Source organism: Saccostrea cucullata, unplaced genomic scaffold (genome assembly GCF_032062105.1).
Source record: "Saccostrea cucullata isolate Sc308-1 unplaced genomic scaffold, CSIRO_AGI_Scuc_v1 ctg6989, whole genome shotgun sequence".
NCBI classification, from domain to species: Eukaryota; Metazoa; Mollusca; class Bivalvia; order Ostreida; family Ostreidae; genus Saccostrea; species Saccostrea cuccullata.
In genome coordinates this window covers 1-26199 of record NW_026928640.1, presented here as the reverse complement: position 1 = coordinate 26199, position 26199 = coordinate 1, and the positions used below count along the sequence as shown (strand labels likewise).

Below are 26199 nucleotides of genomic sequence, written 5' to 3'. Positions count from 1 at the left end.
GTGTATATTATAGTTAAAAACATTGGGTACAAAGTAGTTCCATACACAGCAACAGAAATGGAATTAGAGGATATGTTTGCAGCTTTGTTTTACATGTATGAAACAATAAAGAGAACATCATCAACATATGAAAATACAGTACACACAAGATTAAGTAAATATTGACAATATTTGATCAATTAAAATTACAGAAAATTCAAAAAGCGATGCAATTGTGATTTCAAAACCTGACATGACCTTTACAATTTGCAAAGAATTAAACAGAAAATTGTCAAAATTGTTAGGTTACAAGGAACAAAAGAAAAACACGTTTTCGCGCCTTATGAGTGCAATTGAAAATTTATTCTCGTCCAGAAAAAAGAGAACTTAGAAATTTTTGCCACTAATATTAATTATATTCGCTCGCCTCATAATTTTGAAATCTGAAATAATAAAAAAAATACTTGTAAAATATTTTCGCTCACTCGCCTCACTTTTTATTTTTGAAAATCCGAAGAATGTTACAAATTGGTGTGGCCCTATTGTACTCAATACTTGCAGCAGTGAACAGAAGCAGGTATGGTTCATAGTTAAATGAACTTCTTGCTACAGAGTTGGGGGAGATACATTGATGCGTTTTTGTATTTTGGGGTTATGTAATCCTTTGTGCTTAACATGTATAAAGATTGATGGTGAGACCTGCCTTTGTTTATAGATATGCTCTTTAGTGAGAGGATGATCCACTTTGTGGATTCATTAATTTCTTCTCGTTTATGGCATTTAAAACATTATTCATATGGCATTCTAGATCTGATCATATAATGTAATCAAAAAAGGAACTTATACAGAGTTGTTCTTATGTGTAAAATGAAGCTACTTAGTTGACACTCGGGTCACTATTTGCAGTGGTTGCAATGTTATAGTTATTAACATACACAAAGAAGCACGTTAAACGATTAATCCTGTACAATATTAATGCACAGTTAAACCTGATATACGAATGTTCCTTCAGGCACATGATTGTACAAGTTACACGAAAAATTACAATTGGTAATGTTAAAGCACAATTCTTTATGAAATATGAGATATTTTATGGTCATGCTAGACTACATGTACAAATATTCAATTAAAAATATCTTATTAAATATTCGGAAAGTAAAATTAAAAAATTACATTCACTTCTTGAAATTTTTGGAAATGTTTAATTTTGTTTAATTCTCAGATAGAAGTGAAACCCTTTAGTTTAGATTCATTTGATTTTCTGATGCAGTTTCAGAGCATAGAAAATTTATTATAATTATGAAAAGGTTTTGGCGTGTAAAATGAATTAATATTAATCAATAGTCAAGGCTATCATAAACGCTGACTGACTATTTATTTTAATAATTATAAATTGTCAAATGTTAATGTTTGATAATTTTAAGCCAATAATTAACTGAGATATTTGAATATAGCCATACACCTCGAAAATAAGGTCACGGTGACCAACATTTTAGCTTACATATCCAAGATATGCCCTTTAAACAATATGACAACAAATGTCTGCAAAATTTCAAAAAGTAATTTTGACCTACTTTTCAATTATATCTTTGAAGACCCCAAAATACGTCAACTTACAAGTTTTAATGATTCTAAACTTCTCAGTATCTGAAATTATGTCCTTAAATGTTAAGAAAAGATAAGCCATCAATTAAAATAAAAATATAGTTCAAGGGGACTTATTTTTAGATTAACATTGTTTGAGGACCCTTAATGCATCAATTGACAAAGACTGGTGATCAAAGGCCTTAAAGTATCCGAATTTTCTTTCAAATAACTTTGAAAACGAATGTCCGCAAAATTCAAAACGTAGGTCACAGTGACCTAGTTTTAATTAACATAATATGATGTCCTAAGATGCATTAGCTTTTAAGATTTGATAGGCCTAGTCTTCATTGTAATCAAAATATCAACGTTTATAAAAAGTGTAATTTTTGGTCAACTTTAAAGTTATTTTGAGACCACACCATTGGCCCCAGGGTGGTGCCTTGAACATATTTTAATCTTCAACAAATCATCATCAAAGTATGTATGTTTGATGATATACTGTAATCTGCCTAGTGATTCTAAAGCAGGTTTTTTTTTAGTAACAAGTACGTTTGATTTCATTTACCTGATTATTTCTCTAAGAGTAAGGGTCTTAACAATAGTTTTGATATAAAGGAAGCCCTTAGGTCAAGGATACCCTGTGACAATTTAAACTAGTGCTAATTGTAACGGGGACCGTTACAGATGTTCCCCAAACGCTCCCCAAATCGCTTTTTGTGCCTAATTCCTGCAAGATATTTTCAAAAATATGATCAGTATCAAAGGATTTCATCAAAGAATTATAAAGGCTACAATGCTATCAACTATATCTCATTTAACGCACTGTACGCGCATGCACTTGTATGTACATGCAGGATGATTATGGCATGTTGTCTAAACCATTAACATTACTTAAAATCGTGATAATCAATAAAAAATCATTAAAATATAAATGTTACCGTTTTTTAGATTAAATGGTCATTTTGCGTCTTTCGCGCACGCACATGCATGCATGCATGTTCGTGCATTCATTTTGATAGTATCATAATGAAGGAATCCATTATAGATATTCATATTCCAAATTTTATCCCGTTTTGTTGAAAACTAAGAAAGTTATAGACATTTAAAGTTTCAGCCAATCAGATTACAGCACACGTGCATGCGCATGCTTTTCATGATAGATCTTATATATACTATGCTGTAGATCTTAATAATTTATAACCATGTTCAAAATTTCAAAGGATTTTGTCGAAAAAAGAGAAAGATATTGAGAATTTAGTTTCAACCAATCAGAGCGAAGTGCACGTGCATGCGCGTGAGATCTTGCCATTTTGACCATGTCCTCTTGTTTAAACTTCTAATATATCCTTATATTATGAGTTTCAAAGCATTTCATAAAACCAGAAGTCTCTGTCGAGACTGAAGCTCTACTGGTTTGTACGTATAGCAAATGAGGAGAAAAGTTTTTAAGCAGTTGGGAATTGAAATTTTACCACAGCAATAAAAAGAATAATGATCCTTGATTAAGTCCCTTTATGTCCTTAGTGTAGTCTTCTTGCATGTGACATTATTTTATAATAATCAAACTGTATTTCTATTTTTAGTAACCACGGCAACACCCTTCATCGAAATGAAAAACCGATACACAGAATTATGTGTTTTAGTGTAGTCTACTTGTGTGCCAAGTTATATTGAAATCAGACCAAAACTGTACGAGGAGTAGCATTATGAAAGAATTTTACAGAAATTTCTATTTTTAGTAACCACGGCAACACCCTTCATCGAAATCAAAAACCGATACACAGAATTATGTATCTTAGTGCAGTCTACTTGTGTGCCAAGTTATATTGAAATCAGACCAAAACTGTACGAGGAGTAGCATTTTGAAAAAAATTCACAGAATTTCTATTTTTAGTAACCATGGCAACACCGTTCATTGAAATCAAAAACCGATACACAGAATTATGTATCTTAGTGCAGTCAACTTGTGTGCCAAGTTGTATTGAAATCAGACGAAAACTGTAGGAGGAGTAGCATTTTGAAATATTGTTTACAGACAGACAGACGAACAGACAGACAGACAGACAGACGGACGGACGATGGACGCATTACTATCGCATAAGCTCTTCTGGTCTCCCAGACCAGTAGAGCTAAAAATTAAATAGTTACGTCTATATCAATTATATTTGACAATTCTCATGTTGCACGTGCGCGCTCTTGCAAGCACATGTGCATGCAAATGCTTTCATGATAATTCTTATATATCAGGCTGTAGATCTCCCTAATGTATTTCTATGTTTAAAATTTCAAAGGATTTTATCAAAAACCAAGAAAGGTATAGAGATTTAGTTTCAGCCAATCAGAGCAAAGCGCACGTGCATGCGCGTGAGATCTTGCTATTTTGACCATGTCATCTTGTCTTTGCTACTAATATATTCTTATATTATGAGTTTCAAAGCATTTCATCCGAAATTGAAAAAGTTACGGCTATATTCATTATATTGGTCATTTCACGTGTTGCACGTGTGCGCTCTTACAAGCACGTGCGCGCAAAATGACCTTCGTTCGGCAAATCTACATATGTCTACTGACCCTAAAAACATTTCACCTTAGTCGGATGTGTAGTTTACGAGATCATTCGCGGACAAAAAAGTGCCCAGGAAGAAGAAAAATAACTAGATGAGATTTCGTTGCGAGCAATGAGTAGGTCTTTCGTTCGATTTTTGATAAGGTTATAAAAACAACTTTAAATGAAAACAAGAGGCCCATGGGCCACATCGCTCACCTGAGTAACTTGGGTCATGCAGATCTTTACCAGATTCCCCCTCTTGCTATACCTATCATGCCCAACAACCCCCTTCCCTTTTTTATTCTAAAACTTTAGAAATCAACACTACCCAAGGATGCTTCCACATAAGTTTCAGCTTTCCTGGCCCAGTGATTCTTGAGAAGAAGAATTTTAAAGATTTGTTCTATATATTTCTATGTAAAACTTGGATTCCCTATTGTGGCCCTGCCCTACCCTGGGGATCACGATTTTAACAATTTAATATCTACACTACCCAAAGATGCTTCCACATAAGTTTCAGCTTTCCTGGCCCAGTGGTTCTTGAGAAGAAGAATTTTAAAGATTTGTTCTATATATATCTATGTAAAACTTGGATTCCCTATTGTGGCCCCGCCATACGTCCTGGGGTCATGATTTTAACAATATAATATCTACACTACCCCAGGATGCTTCCATATATGTTTCAGCTTTCCTGGCCCAGTGGTTCTTGAGAAGAAGATTTTTAAAGATTTGTTCTATATATTTCTATGTAAAACTTGGATTCCCTATTGTGGCCCCGCCCTACCCCCGGGGGTCATGATTTTAACAATTTAATCTCTACACAACCCAAGGATGCTTCCACATAAGTTTCAGCTTTCCTGGCCCAGTGGTTCTTGAGAAGAAGATTTTTAAAGATTTGTTCTATATATTTCTATGTAAAACTTGGATTCCCTATTGTGGCCCCGCCCTACCCCCGGGGGTCATGATTTTAACAATTTAGTATCTACACTACCCAAGGATGCTTCCACATAAGTTTCAGCTTTCCTGGCCCAGTGGTTCTTGAGAAGAAGATTTTTAAAGATTTGTTCTATATATTTCTATGTAAAACTTGGATTCCCTATTGTAGCCATGCCCTATCCCGGGGTTCATGATATTAACAATTTGATATCTACACTACCCAAGGATGCTTCAATAAAAGTTTCAGCTTTCCTGGCCCAGTGGTTCTTGAGAAGAAGATTTTTAAAGATTTGTTCTATCTATTTCTATGTAAAACTTGGATTCCCTATTGTGGCCCCGCCCTACCCCCGGGGGTCATGATTTTAACAATTTAATATCTACACTACCCAAGGATGCTTCCACATAAGTTTCAGCTTTCCTGACCCAGTGGTTCTTGAGAAGAAGATTTTTAAAGATTTGTTCTATATATTTCTATGTAAAACTTGGATTCCCTATTGTGGCCCCGCCCTACCCCCGGGGGTCATGATTTTAACAATTTATTATCTACACTACCCAAGGATGCTTCCACATAAGTTTCAGCTTTCCTGGCCCAGTGGTTCTTGAGAAGAAGATTTTTTAGTGACCCCACCCTATTTTTGTCTTTTCTTGATTATCTCCCCTTGTAAGGGGACTTGGCCCTTTATTTTAACAATTTAAACTCCCCTTCACCCAAGGATGCTTTGTACCAAGTTTGGATAAAATTGGCCCATTCGTTCTTGAGAAGAAGTCGAAAATGTGAAAAGTTTACAGACGGACGGACGGACGGACAGACGGACAGACGGACGGATGACGGACAAAATGTGATCAGAAAAGCTCACTTGAGCCTTCGGCTCAGGTGAGCTAAAAAGTGTTCAGATAAATTATTCAAAATACATGAGAACACATTTAAGAGTGAAACCTTTCAATTTCAAACAACTTCCTGTCTTTATAATTCACTTCCGGTGTGACCGTAAGTACTGAAAATGACCTATAACTCTTTTCTGAGAGTGAAGGAATCATCCCTCATAATTTCGAGGAAAAATGCTCATTTTCTGGACTACTTCCGGTTTGGAAAAAATAACCTCCGGTGGACATAATATTACTCGAGACACTCTATTTGCCTCCGTAAGAAACACTTAAAAAAGAGAAAAATAAAATTTTGCATAATTAAACTACTTCCGGTGGAGACGGACGTGACAGCAACAAAAACCATATATCCTTCTCAAATCTAAGAGTCATAATCTATCATCCCTGAAAGTTTCAGGACCCAGTCTCCAACCGTTTTCGAGAACACTCTCGGACAAAATGACACTTTAAAAACAGAAAAATGGCCATATCTCACGACCGGAAGTGATGACGGCAAAATTAAAAACAAAGCATGAAGTTCAAGTAGTTTCCTATCATTGCTGAAAGTTTCATGAAAAACTGCCGAGGTGTTCTCGAGAAATCGTCTACAAAATCGGTAAGAAAAAAAAAAAAAATAACTAGATAGGATCTCGTTGCGAGCAACGAGTGGGTCTTCCGTCAGATTCTTGATGAGATGAGATGAGATTTTGATTGCGATTTTCATTCTAAAATAATGATTTTCCAATATCTGTAAAAAGACATTAAACATTAACGACTTTTAAAAAATAGGCTTTTGGCCCCTCACGGCTCATTTTAGGAATCAGTCCTTTTTATTCATATCATCTTAAAGGTTTAAGGATTTTAATAACTTTTTATGCAACAACTATTCAGAGATTGTTTTTCCTTTTTGAGTTATTTGCAAAAGAAATATATAGGGGGTCAACCCAACAACTCCTTAATGGGGACGTTTAGCAAAAAATAAAAAGCTGTATACTGTTCAGAACATGATTTTGAACATCTTTTGCTCAACATTACTTATCAAAATATTATCCATTTTGAGATATAAAACCTCAAAGATTTAGCATTCTGGCCCCTTGTGGCCCCTAATTATGTACTATACGACATGAAAATCATAATATATAGTTGTAGATTGTTGAGATTTACATCTTTGCTTCAGTAATGTATTACAAAATATTGACTGCTAAAGAGTTATCGATTGAAGACTTTTGGCCCCTCTTGGCCCGTAATTTGAGTGTCCAGCCCCTTTTTCTTGATTTTATCTTAAACCTCTTTGGATTTTGAACAATTTTTGTTCAACAACTATTCAGAGATTCTTTTTCGTTTTCGAGTTATTAGCAAAAGGATCATTTAGGGGCCAACCCTTCAACTCCTTAAGGGGTACTTTTAGCGAAAAATGGAAGGTTGCATTTTGTTCAGAACATTATTTTGAACATCTTTTGTTCAATATTACTTATCAAAATATTTCCCACTTTTGAGATATAGAGCATCAAAGATTTAGCATTTTTGCCCCTTATGGCCCCTAATTATGTACCATACAACATGAAAATAATAATATATAGATTGTTGAGATGAACATTTTTGCTTCAGTAATGTATATCAAAATATTGCTTGCTAAAGAGGTATCGATTAAAGATTTTTGGACCCTCTCGGCCCTTAATTTGAGTGCCCAGCCCTTTTTCTAGATTTTACTTTAAACCTCTTATGATTTTCAACACTTTTTGTTCAAAAACAATTCAAAGATTCTGTTTCGTTTTCGAGTTATTTTCAAAAGAAATATTTAGGGGCCAGCCCTTCAACTCCTTAATAGAGACGTTTAGCGAAAAATGAAGGGTTGTTGAAGGATTGTTCAGAACATGATTTTGAACATCTTTTGTTCAATATTACTTATCAAAATATTTCCCACTTTTGAGATAAAAAGCGTCAAAGATTTAGCATTTTGGCCCCTTGTTGCCCCTTATTATTTAATATATGACCTAAAAATCATAATATACAGTTGTAGAACGTTGAGATAAACATATTTGCTTCAATAATGTATAATAAAATATTGACTGTTGAAGAGTTATTGAATAAAGACTTTTGGCCCCTTTCATTTCCTAATCTGATGAGTCGGCAGTTTTTTCTTGATATCATATTGAAGATCTTGTCATTCTGCACAAATATTGCTCAGTATGTTTTAACAAAACAATGATACTTTAAAGTAATTCCACCCTCCTATGATGTCATAGGTTTTTGCAAAAACTGGTAATTAGTTTAAATTCATACCTAATAGAACAATATCTCTTGGAAGAATGCTTTACAATAGGTGTAATGCTAAATATTGTTAAGTTAAAGAATTTAAAAAGTACATATTTTCTATATTTAATCAATTATTCAATCTTTAAAAAAATGTTGACAAGGGCAATTACTCCTTCCAAGGTCTCTTCATTCAGGCATTTGCTTTGTTGTAAAATAGTTTCCCTGATATTCACAATTCAAAGGTATCTTTTAAGTAGGAAGTATTTAGGAACACTCTGTATAAGAATTATGCATTTTGACCAGTTTTTACATATTTTTCATAATAATACTGTTTACAAAAAATGAGCGATTTTTTTATGTTGACATACACTTCTGTTTATTAATTATTATTAATTATTATTATTATTAATTATTTATTAATTATTATTAATTTATTTATGTTTCGCATCTTAAATAATATGATGATCTATACATTTTTTGCAATAATTGGAAAGTTTAAAGTATATTAAATGAAAATAAATGCAGTTTTTGTACTTTGGACCTATAACATTGTGAGGGTGGAATAATCTTAAAAGATATGATGCAAAATGCCTAAAAAAATCAATCATGATTCGTGTCCTAAATTTTGACCCCTACCGTGCTTCCATACTAGGCAGTTCTGGAAGATTTGAAAATATAGGTGCACAACTACGACATGTTGTTTATATTCGCTGAAAATGACAACACTCTAGCTTTTATCATTTTTGAGTTTTTGTGTCGACAAAATGGTCACTAAAAATTCGATTAAAGGGCGATAACTTCCGACCGGAAGTGATTTTTACAAGATTAAACAAAACGTATAAGGTTCATATCATCATACATTATCCCTGAAAATATCAAAGAAATCCGTCCATGCATCTCTGAGAAATCGTCTGCACAAAATTTGGACAGAAAAAAAAAATAACTAGATACGATCTTGTTGCGAGCAACGAGGACCCCTCCGATTCTGAAGTAAACCAGAAGTCTCTGTCGAGACTGAAGCTCTACTGGTTTGTACTTATAGCAAAGGAAGAGAAAAGTACTTAAGCAGTTGGAAATTGAAACTTTTCAACAGCAATAAATAGAATAATGATCTTTGATTAAGTCTCTTTATGTTCTTAGTGTAGTCTACTTGCATGCCACATTATATTATAATCGGACTAAAACTGTATTTGGATTAGCATTTTGAGAGTATTGAACAGAAATTTCTATTTTTAGTAACCATGGCAACACCATTCATTGAAGTGAAAAACTGATTTATACAGAATTATGTACCTTAGTGTAGTCTACTTGTGTGCCAAGTTATATCGAAATCAGACCAAAACTGTAGGAGGAGTAGCATTTTGAAAGAATTTCACAGAAATTTCTATTTTTAGTAAAAACAGCAACACTTTTAATCGTTTTCAAAACCTGATATTCAGAATTATGTATCTTAGTGTATTCTACTTGTGTGCCAAGTTATACTGAAATCAGACCAAAACTGTATGAGACGTAGCAATTTGAAAAAATTCACATAAATTTCTATTTTTAGTAACCACGGTAACACAATTCATCAAAATCAAAAATCGATAAAGATAATTATGTATCTTAGTGTAGTCTGCTTGTGTGCCAAGTTTTATTGAAATCACTCTAACACTGTAGGAGGAGTAGCATTTTAAAAGAATTTCACAGAAATTTTTATTTTTAGTAGCCATAACAACACTGTTTATCGAAATCAAAAACCGATATACAAAATAATGTATTTTAGTGTAGTCTACATGCATGCCAGGTTAGATTGAAATCACACAAAACTGTAGGAGGAGTAGCATTTTAAAAGAATTTCACAAAAATTTCTATTTTAGAGACAACGGCAACACCATTCACCGAAATCAAAAACAGATACACAGAATTATGTATCTTAGTTTAGTCTACTTCTGTGCCAAATTATATTGAAATCAGACCTAAACTGTAGGAGAAGTAGCATTCTGAAAAATTGTTTACATACAGACAGACAGACAGACGAATGCTGGACGCATTATTATTGCAAAGGCTCTTCTGGTCTATGACCAGTAAAGCTAAAATTGCTATTTTTAGCATAAAGGTCACAGTCAAGGTCAAAAGGTTATTGATTTTGGTTTTTGAAAGAACTTAATTAGTGCAGTATGCACACTGAATATAAAGTCTCTATTTTCTATGAATCAAAAGTTATGGCGAAAGTTCGAAAAAGCTATTTATAGCATAAAGGTCACAGTCAAGGTCACAATGTCATTGACCTTGGTGTCACAAGAAAGAGATCAATTACTGAAGTATGCATACCAAATATGAAGTCTCTTCTTTACATGGTTTAAAAGTTATGTTGAAGGTTAAGGTTGCAAACAGACAACTGACAGACAAACAAATAAACAGACAGACAAACAGGACAAAAACAATAGTATGCAGCAGTCCATCGATCCATCAATTCCAAAAAAAAATTCTTTTTTCATGGGTGAGAGACTTGGGTTAGACCTTCATCGAACTTTTCAGTGTTGATTGGTTTCTCAAAGAGTCCTCTTCTTCAATGTTCTTATCATGCTTATATATCAACATTTGTATATACGTATGTTTTTTTAACTTTACAGACCTGTCTAATACTTTATACCTTAACTTTTCATATAAATGACTGCAAGCCAGACATAGGCATCATATCACATAATAATTACCTTTGTAAGTCCACACAGAGAAGATTGATCCTTCTTGATTATCTTTCTCTTTATTGACAAGATCTTCAAACTTCTTAGTCATGTCCAACACAAGAATAAAGAAGGCCTTTGGTGTTACGTAAATTTGGTGACAGGCATAATACGCTAACTGACCAGCAAAATCCAGCATGCTGACAGTTGGTAAGTTCTCTTTTTCAGACAAGATTTTCTGAAAAATTTCATCCTTCACCATTTTCTGTGCTTCTGAGGAGAGATCACGGGCCATTACCTCTACTGAATTTTCTACTTTTTTGCGTTTAGTTGGAGGGCTAGACAACTCAACTTTCTCTTCTTCTCGGCTATAGAGTATGGTTTCCCCCCTCTCTTTATCAGGACCTTTCGGTTCCAAATTATCTTTATTTTCAATTGGATTGGAGAGGTCAACTGCACCGCTCATGTTTGGCTTCACGTCTGTGGCATTTATCCTGATAAATGTCTTCAATGGTGAATCATCATCAGCTACTGTTAATAGTTATACATGTAAATGATTTAATTATCCTATATGATAAGAACATGTACTCTAGAAATACTAAATAACATTACAAACTATTACAGATAATTTTATCATATTCGCATTCTTTCAATGCATATGATATCTTTTAAACAAGAGATGTTTGTAAAACACTTATGCCTCCCTCCCCCAAAATTGAAATTTTTCCAAGTCCAAAAGTGCATAACTCTGTCAAAAATAGCATGATTGTACCCAAAAAAGAACTTGTCCTAGATATTAATCTGATAAATCTGTATACCAAATTTCATTTCAGTATGTACAACGGTTGTGAAGAAAATGAATGGAAACTGCAAGTAATTGGAAATTTTCTAAGTCTAAGGGGCATAACTCTGACAAAAAAAGTGAGATCGAACTAACCAAAAGAGAACTTGACCTAGGTATTTATGTGACATATCTGTATACGAAATTTCATTTCAGTAAGTGCAACGGTTGCGAATAAACTTAACAGAAACTAAGTGGATCGACAGACAGCAGCAAAGCAATATGCCCTCCCTTCTTCGGAGGGGGGCATAATAAATAATATTGAATATAGACTGGTACATATATATTATTATTAAATGATAAGGAATTTTGGTGCTCTCTGATTGGTCTAGACGCCATGTACTGGTGTGTACCTCAGAGTGAGCTCACCTCAAATGATGTTCTGGGAGGTTTATTCGGGTTTTCCCTCTCGACCAACCATAGATTTGCTTACAGCTTTTTCTACCAATCAGATTGCGTATTTCAAAGCATGTGTCGGTGTGAATGTAAACATGTCAGACGCCATTACCAAGGAGATTACGAATTTTTAAAAGTAAATGGTTGAGTATTTATTGTTTATTAATATTGTTTTTAACTTTTTAACTAATATTTGTTTAGCTGTTGAAGTATATCAACATGTTAAAAGTGTAATTACACTTTACATTATGGATGTTTATATTTGATGGAGACAAGAATGAACGAGTCAGCAGTGTTGTAAAATTCCTCATCATTTAATAAAACGGTTATTGACTTTTGAATTCGGTCTACTCGTGACTATACAGACCTGGTCAGGTATTGGTTAACCTCGGCCTTCGGCCTCGGTCAACCAATACCTGACCAGGTCTGTATAGTCACGAGTAGACCTCATCAAAAGTCAGTAATTGTATATTATAACAGTAACTTGATCCAGAGAGTCATATAACGTTGAGTTGACAGGCGCGGATCATTAGATCAAACAAGACGAGAGGCATCGAGTTTGATCTGATGATCCATGCCTGTCAACGAGACGTAATACGACTCTTTGGATCAGGTTACTGTTACAGTATCCGCATCGTTATTCTTTACAGGATACATGATACGATAGGATACACGCACAATACAATAGGATACACGCAAGATACGATAGGATGCTCGCACGATACGATAGGATACAAGCACAATACGATAGGATACACGCAAAACAAGATAAACGCAAAACACGATACACGCAAAACACGATAAACGCAAAACATGATAGACCTGATGAATGATCTTCACGATAGGATAAACGCAAAACCTGATAAGATTGATACAAAAAGCGAACGTTTTTTGATAAGACCAAAAAATGATTGTTTTATTACCTCATAAATTGTTTTTTTTTTTATTTTTGACAATGATTTAATGAATTGTTATGAGATGGAGAATGTTACTATTTTTCTTATTTCTACTCAATGGTGGAACTTTCCAATTATTTGTGTAAATGACAAAATTCTCATATTAAGTTTGAACTATGAATCGTTTAATTACATATATTTTGGCAACGGTTGCACAAAAATTCCATTGATGTGTAGTGTTTTAAATTGTTGAAACTCTGTAAATAGATATATTATTAATGAAAAAATGCATATTTTATTATTTTATATATTTTTATCTACAAGTACCTAGTTAATTTATTGGAGAGATTTACGCAATAAATGAAATATTTGTATTTAATGTTTAAACTTACAATCTGCCGTGTATTCAAAAATCGCAATTAAATTTTAAAATATTATGGGGAAATACATGTAGATGTATGATACCGGTCGAGGGAATGGATAAAAGAAATCGGCTAAAACAAAATTAATGAATTTAATTAACATGGCAGATCTATTATGAACTATATACTTCAAGAAAATCAATTTCGTGAGAAGAAATCTTTAAGTTAATACATTGTAAATGCATAATAGCTCACTGCATTAATTCATGTAAACTGTGTCAACATAATATGTGTCTGCCACCGCTACACATGTATATGTGCGCTAAACTCTCAGATATGTAAAAAAATAAATATATATATCAGATGCTTAAAACCTCGTATTAATTTAAGAACATTGAATGATACTTCTTTTTCTTTACAATACAAAACACAAAAATTTATAAATAAATACAAGAGGCCCATGGGCCACATCGCTTACCTGAGAAGCTTTGACCATTCTGTTCTCTACCAGATTTCCCCCTTGTAATACATAATGCGACCTCACCCTACCCCACTGAAATCTACAATACCCCAGGATGCTTCGATGTGCACATAAATTTCAGCTTTTCTGGCCAAGTGGTTCTTGAGAAGACAATTTTCAAAGAATTTTCCATATATTTCTAGGTAAAGTTTTGATTCCCCATTGTGGCCCCGCCCTCCCCCTTGGGGTCATGATTTGAACAATTTAGAATCTACACTACCCAAGGATGGTTCAACATAAGTTTCAGCTTTTCTAGCCCAGTGGTTCTTGAGAAGATTTTCAAAGATTTTTCCTATATATTTCAATGTAAAACTTTGATTCCCTATTGTGGCCCCGCCCTACCCTAGGGGGTCAAGATTTGAACAATTTAGAATCTACTCTACCCCGGATGCTTCCACACAAGTTTCAGCTTTTCTGGCCAAGTGTTTCTTGAGAAGAAGATTTTGAAAGATTTTTCCTGTATATTTCTATGTAAAACTTTGATTCCCCATTGTGGCCCCGCCCTACCACCGAGGGTCTTGATTTGAACAATGTAGAATCTACACTACCCCAGGATGCTTCCACATAAGTTTCAGCTTTTCTGGCCCAGTGGTTCTTGAGAAGAAGATTTTCAAAGATTTTTACTATATATTTCTATGTAAAACTTTGATTCCCCATTGTGGCCCTGTCCTACCCTAGGGGGTCAAGATTTGAACAATTTAGAATCTACACTACCCCAGGATGCTTCCACAAAGTTTCAGCTCTTCTGGCCCAGTGTTTCTTGAGAAGAAGATTTTCGAAGATTTTTCCTATATATATCTAATATGTAAAACTTCCACCATCGCACATATCAATTTTTGCATATATTATGTAAACTGCATTGAAAAAATAACTTATCTCAAAATCTTTTTGGGAGACGGTGGCAGAGTATGTTTTCTTTAGGTCTTGGGCTCAGCTCAGAAGAGCTAAAATTTAAAATCTGTAAAACAGCAAAAAAAAATGTCTATATGTCCTGTGTATGTGTATCAGTTACCTTCTATCTGTCTATATGTCCTGTGTATGTGTATCAGTTACCTTCTATCTGTCTATATGTCCTGTGTATGTGTATCAGTTACCTTCTAAAATTCCATCTTTAACAATGAAGAGATGTTGATGGACTTCCAGCCCCCTAGTGGACTCTGTAACTTCACCAGCATTCTGACTTTGCCCTCTTAATCGCTTCAGTAGCGTTGTTTTTCCAGCCTCAGCACACCCAACAAGTATTCCTCTGGCATGGGAAACAGTTGTCTTCTCCTTTCTCAAGAACATCTTTAACTCATCAACTTTATCTAAAACATAAAAGAATAAATAGAATTACCAGAACACGCAGATCACATTTTTTCTTTCATTTGATGAACACAGAATAAAACCCAAAAGGTCCAAGGGCCTTAACAGTTATCTGAGTATAGTATAGCACTGTCAGGATAAAAAAAATATAATAAAACAAAATAAAACTAGAACTGTCCAATAGAGACAAATACCCCCGCTGGGTTTTTCAGAGTAGATGCCAATTCAGAAATATTTTATGGATCTAGTAAGATGTGTTCACTATTATCTAATAAAGTGCCCCGCCACAGCATGATACGCCCGTCAAATATTGTTCAATAATCATAAATTGGTTAGGGTGCAAGAAAATCAAGTAACCTTGATTAACAGATTGACACAGATTTCAATGATCTAATTTCCATTTCTTAAAATGTTTAAAATATTGTACATATTACATCTCTAAGAGCCTTACATGTAGGGATTATTTAAAACAAATAATACATCATATAGTTCTAAACTGGCTGTGTTAGAGCTTAACAAAAATCCATCTGCAGCTTTAAATTGTTTATTACATATTTTATTAAATAATGGAAATGCTACAGTCTAATAAAAAAAATCAAAAAATTAATTATTCTTTAGACTATAAAATTCTAAGTGAGACAAGACTGCAATTTGTTGCAAATATATAAAAATTGAAATGTAATTTTTTTTTCAATGAACACATGTATAACTAGATATCATTGAGATGGTGGCCATCTCAAAGGGCCCCGCTTTTAGGAATGAACATGAAAATGTAAGGTAGCTGAAAAGGATTAATTTTGAAGATGTTTGAGATTAAAAGGGAAAACAAGATGTGTTTGTGAAACACTATGCGCCCGGCAGCAACAAAGTTCGAAAAAAAGCTATTTTTAGCATATAGGTCACAGTCAAAGTCCCAAGGTCATTGACCTTGGTGTCATTTCAAAGAACTTGATTAGTAGAATATGCATACTAAATATGAAGTCTCTATCTTTTATGGCTCAAAAGTTATGGCAAAGGTTAAATTTTGCAGAAAAAAAACTATTTTTAGCATATAGGCCACAGTCAAGGTCACAAGGTCATTGACCTTGGTGTCATTTGAAAGAGCTTAATTAGTGGAGTATGCATATCAAATATTAAGTCTCTATCTTTCATTGTTCAAAAGTTATGGCGAAGGTTAAAGTTTGGGGACAAACAAACAGACAGACAGACAGACAGACAGACAGACAGACAGACAGACGGACAGACAGACAGACAGACAGACAGACAGACAGGACAAAAACAATATACACCTCGGATCTATCGATCCAGGCGCATAAAAAGTAACTACTCCCTGAAAAAATACAATAAAATAACTTTTAGAAATATGCTCCAGACAAGGATTTTCATATAATTCTGCTATGACCTTGACCTTTGACCTAGAAACATTGTTCAAGGTCACTGCACACCGGTTATCCAAGGGCACTTTGTGGGTGAAGTATGAGCTAGATAGGGCCAAGGAGAGAGAAGATATGATCCGGACAAGGATTTTTCATACAATTCTGCTATGGCCTTGACCTTTGACCTAGAAACATGGTTCAAGGTCACTGCACACCGGTTACCCAAGGGCAATCTTTGGGTGAAGTATGAGCCAGATTGGGCCAAGGAGAGAGAAGATATGCTCCAGACAAGGATTTTTCATACAATTCTGCTATGTCCTTGACCTTTGACCTAGAAACATGGTTCAAGATCACTGCACACTGGATACCCAAGGGAACTCTGTGGGTGAAGTATGAGCCAGATTGGGCCAAGGGGAGAGAAGATATGATCCGGACAAGGATTTTTCATACAATTCTGCTATGACCTTGACCTTTGACCTAGAAACATGGTTCAAGGTTACTGCACACTGCGTACCCAAGGGCACTCTGTGGGTGAAGTATGAGCCAGATTGGGCCAAGGAGAGAGAAGATATGCTCCGGACAAGAGATCTCGGACGGACTGACGGACGGACGGACAGACGGACAGCCTGATCACTATAGGGCGCCCGCCGAGCGGGGCCCTAATTAATTTTGATTATATTATACAATACTGATTCAGTTTTAATCATACACTAAGATATCAATTTGTTTTAATTAAATTACACCAATTGAAAGATCTTTACCTGGACTACAGCCATCAAGAACTCTTAGCAGGTAATTAACACAAGCAACTTTAAGGCCATTTCTTTTTGCCCAACTCCCAAGAGATAAATTAAGACAACACTGCATGATCAGATCTAGAGATGCTCTTGCCATTTAACTCCCAACAATGAACTCATTTATTTCTCTCTAATTTGACATGCACATTTCTCCTATCAAAATTCTCCTTGACCAGTGCTTGATAATTATGCCCATGGGACAAACTGAATTCCTCTCAAAACATTTAACATTTGTTACAGAATTTGCTGTAAAGTATATGATGGAAAAATACGTTTTTACTTAATTTAGTATTTTTTAATAAGGATACAACTATATTTCTACATTTTTTTAGGATTGTAAAATCTAGAATTTTAAAGACTTACTATTTTTTTTTTAAATCACATAAATTAAAGGTCAACTTGACCTTGAAATAGGTCGTGACACACCTTATTCCGAAGATGCATAAATTGTCCAAGTTTGATGATTGTAAGTCTAACAGTTTTCTAGTTATGAGCCAAACAAAATCACAAAATAAAAAAGAAAAAATGCCTGTAAAATGCAGAAAAATCAGCCAATAATTATGAAAATACCCGGTGCACACCTTCATATGGTGAATAATAAGTGTATAAATTTTCTGACAAATCCATAAAACAGTTTTTGAGAAACAGTCCAGACAAAATCTTGTCTACAGATGGATGGACAGACAGACGGACATGGTGATTCCAATTTACCCCCCTAAACTTCGTTTGCGGTGGTATAAAAAAACATGAATCTATGTTGCTAAGTGAATAGCAAAGGGAAATAACTCACATATTAATTCAGCCCTAGAACCAAACTTTTTTACAAAATGGGTCAAGAATTTCACAAGTCTGTTAAATATAGCCCTGCTTTATAACACTGTACTTTTTAGCAGAGTAAAATATTTTCAAGGAAATAAAACATAATAAAACATTTTCACTGTAGATTCAAAACATCTTAACCCTCAACACTAGAATTCCATTTAAAGAGGCCTTGAAATACATAATTTTGAAAGAAGAAATCCACCCTTTATCTTTACTAAACTCTTAATTCATTTCCTTACTATCTAAGAGCAGAGAAGAGATTTTTTTCTAAGAAATAATGTTTTCTATATTTAAACATGTTAAAATGTTTAATCAATAGAGCCCCTCCCCCTATTTCATCAAAAGAACACTGAACTCACTTTTTCTATGTAGTTCATCAGTTAAATTTCTAAAAGGAGAGTGGAAAATTTTCAATTCGTTTTCGAATTGATGTATTTTTACAATATGACCTTTAGAGAAGTGCCCTCAGACACGAGAGAAGGCCACTGGGAGGATGAAAATTTACAATTTCGGTTTCCCTTTACTAGTAACTGCTATATGTCAGAGTCGGTTGAAACTGGTTCTTTAGTTCCAAAGAAGAAGCTTAAAATATAAGATGTTACCCTCTGCTCATGTAAGGAAGGAGTCCACTGGTAATAAGTATTGCCTCCTTAGTTACACATTCATGCACACCTGGCCTCCACACAGTAACCTTTTGACCTTGTTAATTTTATCAGAAAGAACCTTTTAATTTACAACTAATGTTTTGTTTAAAGAAGATCAACTACAAAAACTTATTTTCAAATCTCTATAACCCACACCCACCCACTCTACACCCATTTACATATAGATTTTAATTAGCCTGGTCCCCTGTTTCATCCTACATGATTTTCTACATTAAAATTTAAAAATGTTAAATACAAAAAACAATTCATATATAACCATATTTTTTCATAACCCCTATATTTTATATGGTAAATAAAAACATTATATGTATACATTTTTCTTTTGTTTTTTTAATCCATTAAATTAGCATTTTAAACAATATGCATTGTCAATTTATGTCAAAAAACACAGTGTTGTTTATTTAGAGTTATCTCTCTTTGTCCAGTCTACTTATTAAAACAAAGAGTCAACTACCATGACTACAGAGACAATTGTTTATATGTTTAAGTAATATCTATACACTTGATTAAGCTCTACACACGTGAGAAATTAATTAATTCCAGAGGATGTTTTACAAGTTGATAAACATTTACATGTATTAACATGATTCAAACATTTTTTTCTTTCTAGAAATCACTGCTTTGTCAAACTCTTTTAAAACATGTAAAAGTATTCTACCATAAAGTATTAGTTAAAGTACAATTTATAATTTATATCATCCTCATCTTAAAAATATTTCTTGCTATTTATTGTGGCAAATTATAATTCAATGAAAGATGTAATGTAAACAGACTTATCATTTTAAATGTTTTGTTTAATATAACACATACAACAGTGAATGTGTCTTCCTAAATAATTAAATGTTTGTAGATAATGGTAGATGTAGCATTGTACACAAAACATAGTTACCTAATACCTATACATGTAAACAAAACACACAATGATACAATAGTATTACTCACCAGTCAGATTGTCCCCTTCATTAATAAGTCTGTAAATGTTTACTGTGTTGTTGGTGAATGATCCTACCCAGAGAAGCTGTGTATCACAATCATAACTTAGGCTCCATGGTGTGAATATCCCGTGTTGTTCTCTCTCAAACTGTGTCAGAAAGAGACCATTCTGGTCAATCATATGTACTGTGTGGATGTTATACTCACACAGCAGGATGTGTGACAGTGCGTCAGTACAGATTCCACGTGGCTGTAGTAGTGATCCTGATGGAGGACCTGTGTAGGAGAAGCGATGTCTCCCTCTTCTGTCTGTCACCACTACAGCACCACGCCAAAAGTCAGACACAATAACATCTCCATTGCGGTTCTCTGTGATAAAGATAGGTTTACTATACAGTCCCTGACCTGTGTTGTCGTGCTGTATGGTCTGTATGTGTTCTCCTGTGTTGGTGTAACGGTTTACCTGGCCTGTATCTGTATCAGTATTATACGTCCCGACCAGCAGGTCTCCAGTGGAGGGGGAGCTGTAGACACACAGTGGTCTCCATGGTGATGTGTTGTATGGTATCACTGTGGTCTTTACTTTTTTTGTAGACAGTTTAATGATGTTATGGTGACTGTCTATATAAATAAAAGCACTATCCCGAGACACTGTATGTACTCCATAACCAGATACACTTAAATCTGTCACATGATCTAGTGTGTCTCCTGTCGTGTTAGTTAAGATGAGATTGCCTCTATAATCACAGATCCAGACCCGGTCTGTTGACACGTGGGTAATGTGTTTAAACTCCCTAACACCTGGCACTCTGACAGATTTCTGGAACACGTATTTAAACATCACTGACACCAGACTTGTATTTCCTGTGACTTTATAATCCTGTGTGGATTTCAGTCAGGGAGATCTCTCTGTAAATTACAACACTGTTCTAGAATTTTCTACATCAATAACATGGTGTTTACAGATATTGTATGCATCTTGCCCAATTTGTTCAGTAGTTTGAATATATACATGTATTATATAAAGCGAAATAATTATTCAATATAAATTTATTACTACTTATTATATGAATACGCCTCTCTTTATAAGTTTATTATTACTTACATGTATTATTAAGATCAGGCCATCCTTACAAAATATGTTTGCTTGCCCTCTCCTCACTGGGGATAAAAAACAGGGTAGGCAGATAAGGACCAAATTCTTTTCTTTATTCGAAAACACCTGCAAATGTGAAATCAAAAAAGTTTTTATTTGGGCTGTTTTAGTTACTAAATCGTTGAGACAAGGCAACCAAACAGTTTTTAAAGATGGCCTTGTGTATCAATGTTCTCGATTTAAGAAACTGAAAAACTTAAAAGTATCAAAATACACATAATCATATCAAATACCTTTCTATTGGGAACTGAGTCCTTTTGATGTCTCAATAGATAGCAGCCTCCAAGTGTTCACAATATAACCTGTCTAACAAATCAATATTTACAAATTATTCAATGGAATAAAACTATATATTTAGGTATGTATAAATATAAATTATACATTTTCTGAAATGATTAGCCCTACAGATAGCCATGATCAAAAGTTTGTTGTGACATATAATCAAGAGGCCCATGGGCCACATTGCTCACCTGAGAACATTGTCTAGGAATAAGCAGAAATCAGTTCTTACATGGGCTGGGGTGGAGGCGGACTTGATTTTTTTCACTTTCTGAATATATTTCCATATCAACATTGTAATGGCTTTGCTGTTCTTGAGAAGAAATAAAAAAAAATTCTTATATTTACCTTTGTAAAATTTTGATTCCCTTTTGGGGCCCTCCTCACCCCAGGGGGTTATGATTTACACAAACATAATTTTCACTTCCTGAGCATCCTTCAATATCAATGTGACTATAAAAGCAACACTTTGTTGATCATGAGTATATTTTTTCCTATATTCTCATGTGTAAAAATTTGATGCTCCAAAGTGGCCTCACCCGGTTTATTCCCTGAACGTCTACTCATTATAAAATTATTTAATTATCACACTCAATTAAGAGGCCCTCTTAGGGGTACAGGTAGAGTTAACCAGTGTAACCTTCATGTGATTAGATAAATACTTTAATATTACTGATAACTTTTGTACTCAAGTTAGAGTTCAGTTAATTCACCAAAACTAAAATATTTTTATAAATCTGGACTTCCTTAATACATGTATCATAAATAAACTTAAAATTATATACTTGATATAAAAAAAAATCTTCCAAATTTAAAAAGCAAACAGTATTACATGAGACATGTAAAGAGAATTTTTGACAAATTATCTTCAAAAATAATAATAATACCCCCCAGAAATCATCATTTGATTGATTGATTGATTGTATACTGTTTAACGTCCCTCTCCAGAATATTTCACTGATTTGGAGACGTCACCATTGTCGGTGAAGGGCTGCATATTTAGGTCTATGCTCGGCACTTACGGCCTTTGAGCAGGGAGGGATCTTTATCTTGCCAAACCTGCTGTGACAGGGGGCCTCGGTTTATATGGTCTCATCCGAAGGACCGCCCCATTAAGTCGCCTTTTATGACAAGAAAGGGGGTACTGAGGACCTATTCTAACCTGGATCCCAACTGGGGGTCATCATTTTAAAGAAGAAATCTGAATCTACACTTCCTTAGGATGTTCTAATATCAATATGAGTAAACATGGCTTTGCTTTTTACTTGAGAAGAAGATTGTTAAAGTTGTTGTTTTTGATATGTATGCCTGGCCCTATGTAGGACTTTGATCCCCTACTGTGGCCTCATCCTACCCCTGAAAGTCTTAATTTGAATAAACTTGAACTTACACTATCTGAGAAATAAAGGCTTCTGTATCAATATGCAATACAACTAGAAGAGGCTTTATTGTTCTTGAGAAGAATTTGAAAGTTTTTTTCCTATATTATGCCATGTAATCTTTGATCCACTACTGTGGCCCCAAACTTAACTCCATAAACAATAATTTGAATAAATCTGAATCTACACTACTTGAGGATGCTTCTACATCAATATGGCTAGATAATCATTTCTTTGTTGTTCTTAAGAATAAGGTTATAAAACATTTTTTCTTGCATATTCTTATGCCAATTTTTACCCCCATTTTGGCCCAGCGCTCTTCCTGGTATTGATCTGAACAAAGTTGAATCTACATCACTTAAAGAAGGTTTCGTAAAAGTTTATATTTCTATGCCCAGTTGCTCTTGCGAAGAGGAATTTTAAAACATGCTACCAAATTTTCACTGTTTTTCTAAATTATCTCCCCTTCACTTGAATAAAAGTGAATCTCCTTCACCTAAGAATGCTTTGTAGATAGTTTGGTTGAAATTGGTCCATGGGTTCTAGAGAAATTGAAAATCTGAAAAGTTTACAGATGGCCAGAGAGACAGCTAGACAGACGGACTATAGACAAAATTTGATCAGCATTCAACTTAGGTGAGCAAAAAAGAACAGAAAAAAGCACATACCACACAGATTTCTTGTATCTGGTAAAACAAGGAAAAACTGCACGGTTTCCGTTTATCTTGTTTCTTTTTCTTGGCTGAGAAAACAAAGGACAATTACATATTATTTATTATTCTAACGAAAGTACATATGTAAACATATAGTAGGTTTTAATTACCAAATTTTATTTAATCGATAAAATATCTTAATTCAAATGAAAGTTTTTACCCATGTCAACAGAACATGTGAATCAACAACGGATTTTAGATCTAAATAAATTTACTATTATTTTTTTAGCCTGATTATTGATGAAGATTTGCATGCTGAAGAAACATCAAAACCAGTGAGGTAGCCATATTTTCATCCTCGTAACAGCTGCACAGCACATCCCTTCATATCTGTAAAACAAAGCCAGAACATATTAACCCTTATATTTTTTAAACTTCCGTCATTTTCACCATTTTTGTGTAAATGGATAGAAATATTTGAATAAAAGTCAAGAAAATTAGAAAATGTGTAATTTAATGCGATTAACCAGTTAATCAGTCGGAACGTCTTGCGATTAACGGAACAGTTAGGGGCATAACTTAAACATTTAAGTTATTTTCAAAAATAACTCAAAATGCCCTATTCATAGGGGTCTGCAGGGTAGCGAGTCTCGAGAACTAAAATGGCGGACACAATACTTTTACGAATCATGTTCAGCTTTAAAGTTTGGCAATTTCTATCAGCTGATCACATGAAGGTTCCATATAAAAAATATGATGACGTCATTTGGACATCATAATTACCTGAATTTTTAACAGAATTTCATGAAAGTTTGTCACGTAAAATGTATGCTAATACACTAGACGTTGATGAAATATCTTTGTGAATGCTTGTGGTTTGATAAAGTTATAGATGATTAAAAGTGTAACATATGTTTTGGGACACCCTGTATCTACAATTTATCCTATTAAGTGGTATGTTTTAATTTAATCATGTTAATAATGTATATGTTTGGTGATGCCTGTATGCAAGTCTCCACAAGCACCTGTGCTCATGCAGGCACTGCATGTGTCTTGATTGGACCTTCACTAGGCCTAATTTTGTTCTTTATTTTCAAAGTCATGTTGTTATTTAAAAAGTGGCTATAAAATTGTATGGATTGTAATTTCCATATTTATTTTGGCTTTTTTCCTTTCTCTGTCGGGTTTCTCGGCCCCTCTAAAAAGGGTTTCTTTAAACACCCCTTCCCACCCCTCTAACTAGTAAGATCCGAACGCGGATGTAAAATATCTCCAGTTACCTAGTTCTGCTGAAGCCACAACAGGCATATAACATGTATAAGTTGTCCTTTGATTCAGCACTTTCTGAACTGTTATTTATGTCTCTGGAGGTCCACAAACATATTTAATCAGTCAACGCAACCTTTTCTTATACGTGTGTACATGTATATCATACTTACTTCTTCAAAAATGAAAAGCTCCACCTCTACAAACGAGTTTGCCAACACAACAAAAGAACAAGATAATTTAACTTCCTTGTTCGAGGACACCTTCAGCAAATTAAAACGAAAGTACAAAAAACATAGTTTGACTAATAATACCAAGCCTCCAAGTTTGTAGCTCCTAAATTATTGCTTTTCAAACTTTGTAGACTTACATGGTAAATTCATACTTTCTTCTTGGAAACGGGAAGCTTACAATTTTCTGAAATAGGGGGCATACTCAACGTCAGTCAATGTCCTCCTGCATGTTAAACAATCGGCAATCTTCGGCTTATTCCGCCACGCTCGAAATCGTGGTACGAGCTAAATTATAGCAAGCCGAGGAGCTCGGTGACTGACCGCAACATGTTGGGGACTTCTTATTTTGTTGATAATCATAAAAAAATTGTATGAAAAAGAACTTTTAAAGTGCCTTATCAAGCTCGGAATGGGGAACTATTTTTTTTCTCTTCGTAACGCTTTCATTCAGCAATCCTCGGCTGCCTCCGCTGATCGTGACGATTTGGGCCACGAAAGATAACTCTAGTAGTTGACCAGAGACATATAAAATGCCTGAAAAGAATGCAGTAAGTCAGATAAAGTGTTAGTCTTTCTTATTTTGCTTTTTTTTTTTTTTTTTTTTTTAAAGTAATAAATGATTGAAAAGGAAATGGAAGGGGGGGGGGGTTTCAATTTCTGGATATATCCAATTGAAGAGCGAAACAAAGTGGCACGCCTTGCTGGCTGTTTTAAAGCGAAGCTGTTAGTTTCGCAGGAAAGTCCCACTCGGAGTTCCTCGGATGACTCGTACCTCGCACATAACCTCGGACGTCAACGGTGATCTACCATCTTGCTGATTCAGTCATGTGATCTTATTTGAATTTCTTTCAAATGTCATACATTTGAAATCGGAGTTATTTTGTGGCACACTCAACAGTTTTTTCTTGCTTTCAAAGCCTGTTAACATGAGGATGTAATCAAAACCTGTTTACGATAAAGAATTGCATAAATTAAGAAACATTTTCGAAGAACGTTATGCAGAGCGAAATTTGAAATGAGTGATAAGGCAGTTTCCGGCGGAGAAATGTAAGGATCTGTTGCGTATTCCTCCACCAATCACATCCGAGGTTTGAATGGAGCGGAGCGGAGTCAGCCGAGGATTGCCGATTGGGAAAGTCCCGGTCAAAAAAGAGAAAAGTTGGAGACAGGCGGGACTGGAGTGCCTGTGGTGGTGGCTTTTATTGGTGGGATAATTTTCCGTGTGCATTGGGGGCGAAAGGGTGGCCTGGTAAAATTTTGGAATCTACCTTTCAGAAATGCGAAACTAAGGGCCTAAAACCACTCGTCCGAGATTTCCTCCGATCGAAAAGCGGGGTGGGTTCACGGGACGAATTGTAGCTGGAAAGAAAGGAGGTCGAGTCCCTATATCTTGCTGCTCTGTGATATGTACAGGCGTTGGTCTGCAATTTGTGTGGTAGGGCAGGGCATAAGCAGGGGCCTGGCAGCTGTTGGGGATCACGGGA

At 34.6% G+C, this 26199-nt stretch overlaps 1 protein-coding gene across 1 annotated transcript in view; it reads right to left on the bottom strand.

Moving 5' to 3' along the window:
- LOC134278269 (uncharacterized) overlaps positions 1 to 23609 on the bottom strand; it is a gene marked incomplete at its 3' end in the record, with an annotated part of 30996 nt that extends 7387 nt beyond the window's left edge. Inside the window, exons 1-7 of the mRNA XM_062760589.1 lie at positions 23492 to 23609; positions 23232 to 23305; positions 21139 to 21211; positions 20884 to 20971; positions 19759 to 20658; positions 14946 to 15158; positions 10867 to 11367 (exon numbers count right to left, since the gene is read on the bottom strand). Coding sequence (XP_062616573.1) covers positions 10867 to 11367; positions 14946 to 15158; positions 19759 to 20590 — 1546 coding nt within the window. The remainder of the gene's footprint in view (positions 1 to 10866; positions 11368 to 14945; positions 15159 to 19758; positions 20659 to 20883; positions 20972 to 21138; positions 21212 to 23231; positions 23306 to 23491) is intronic.
- Between the last annotated feature and the right edge of the window lie 2590 nt (positions 23610 to 26199).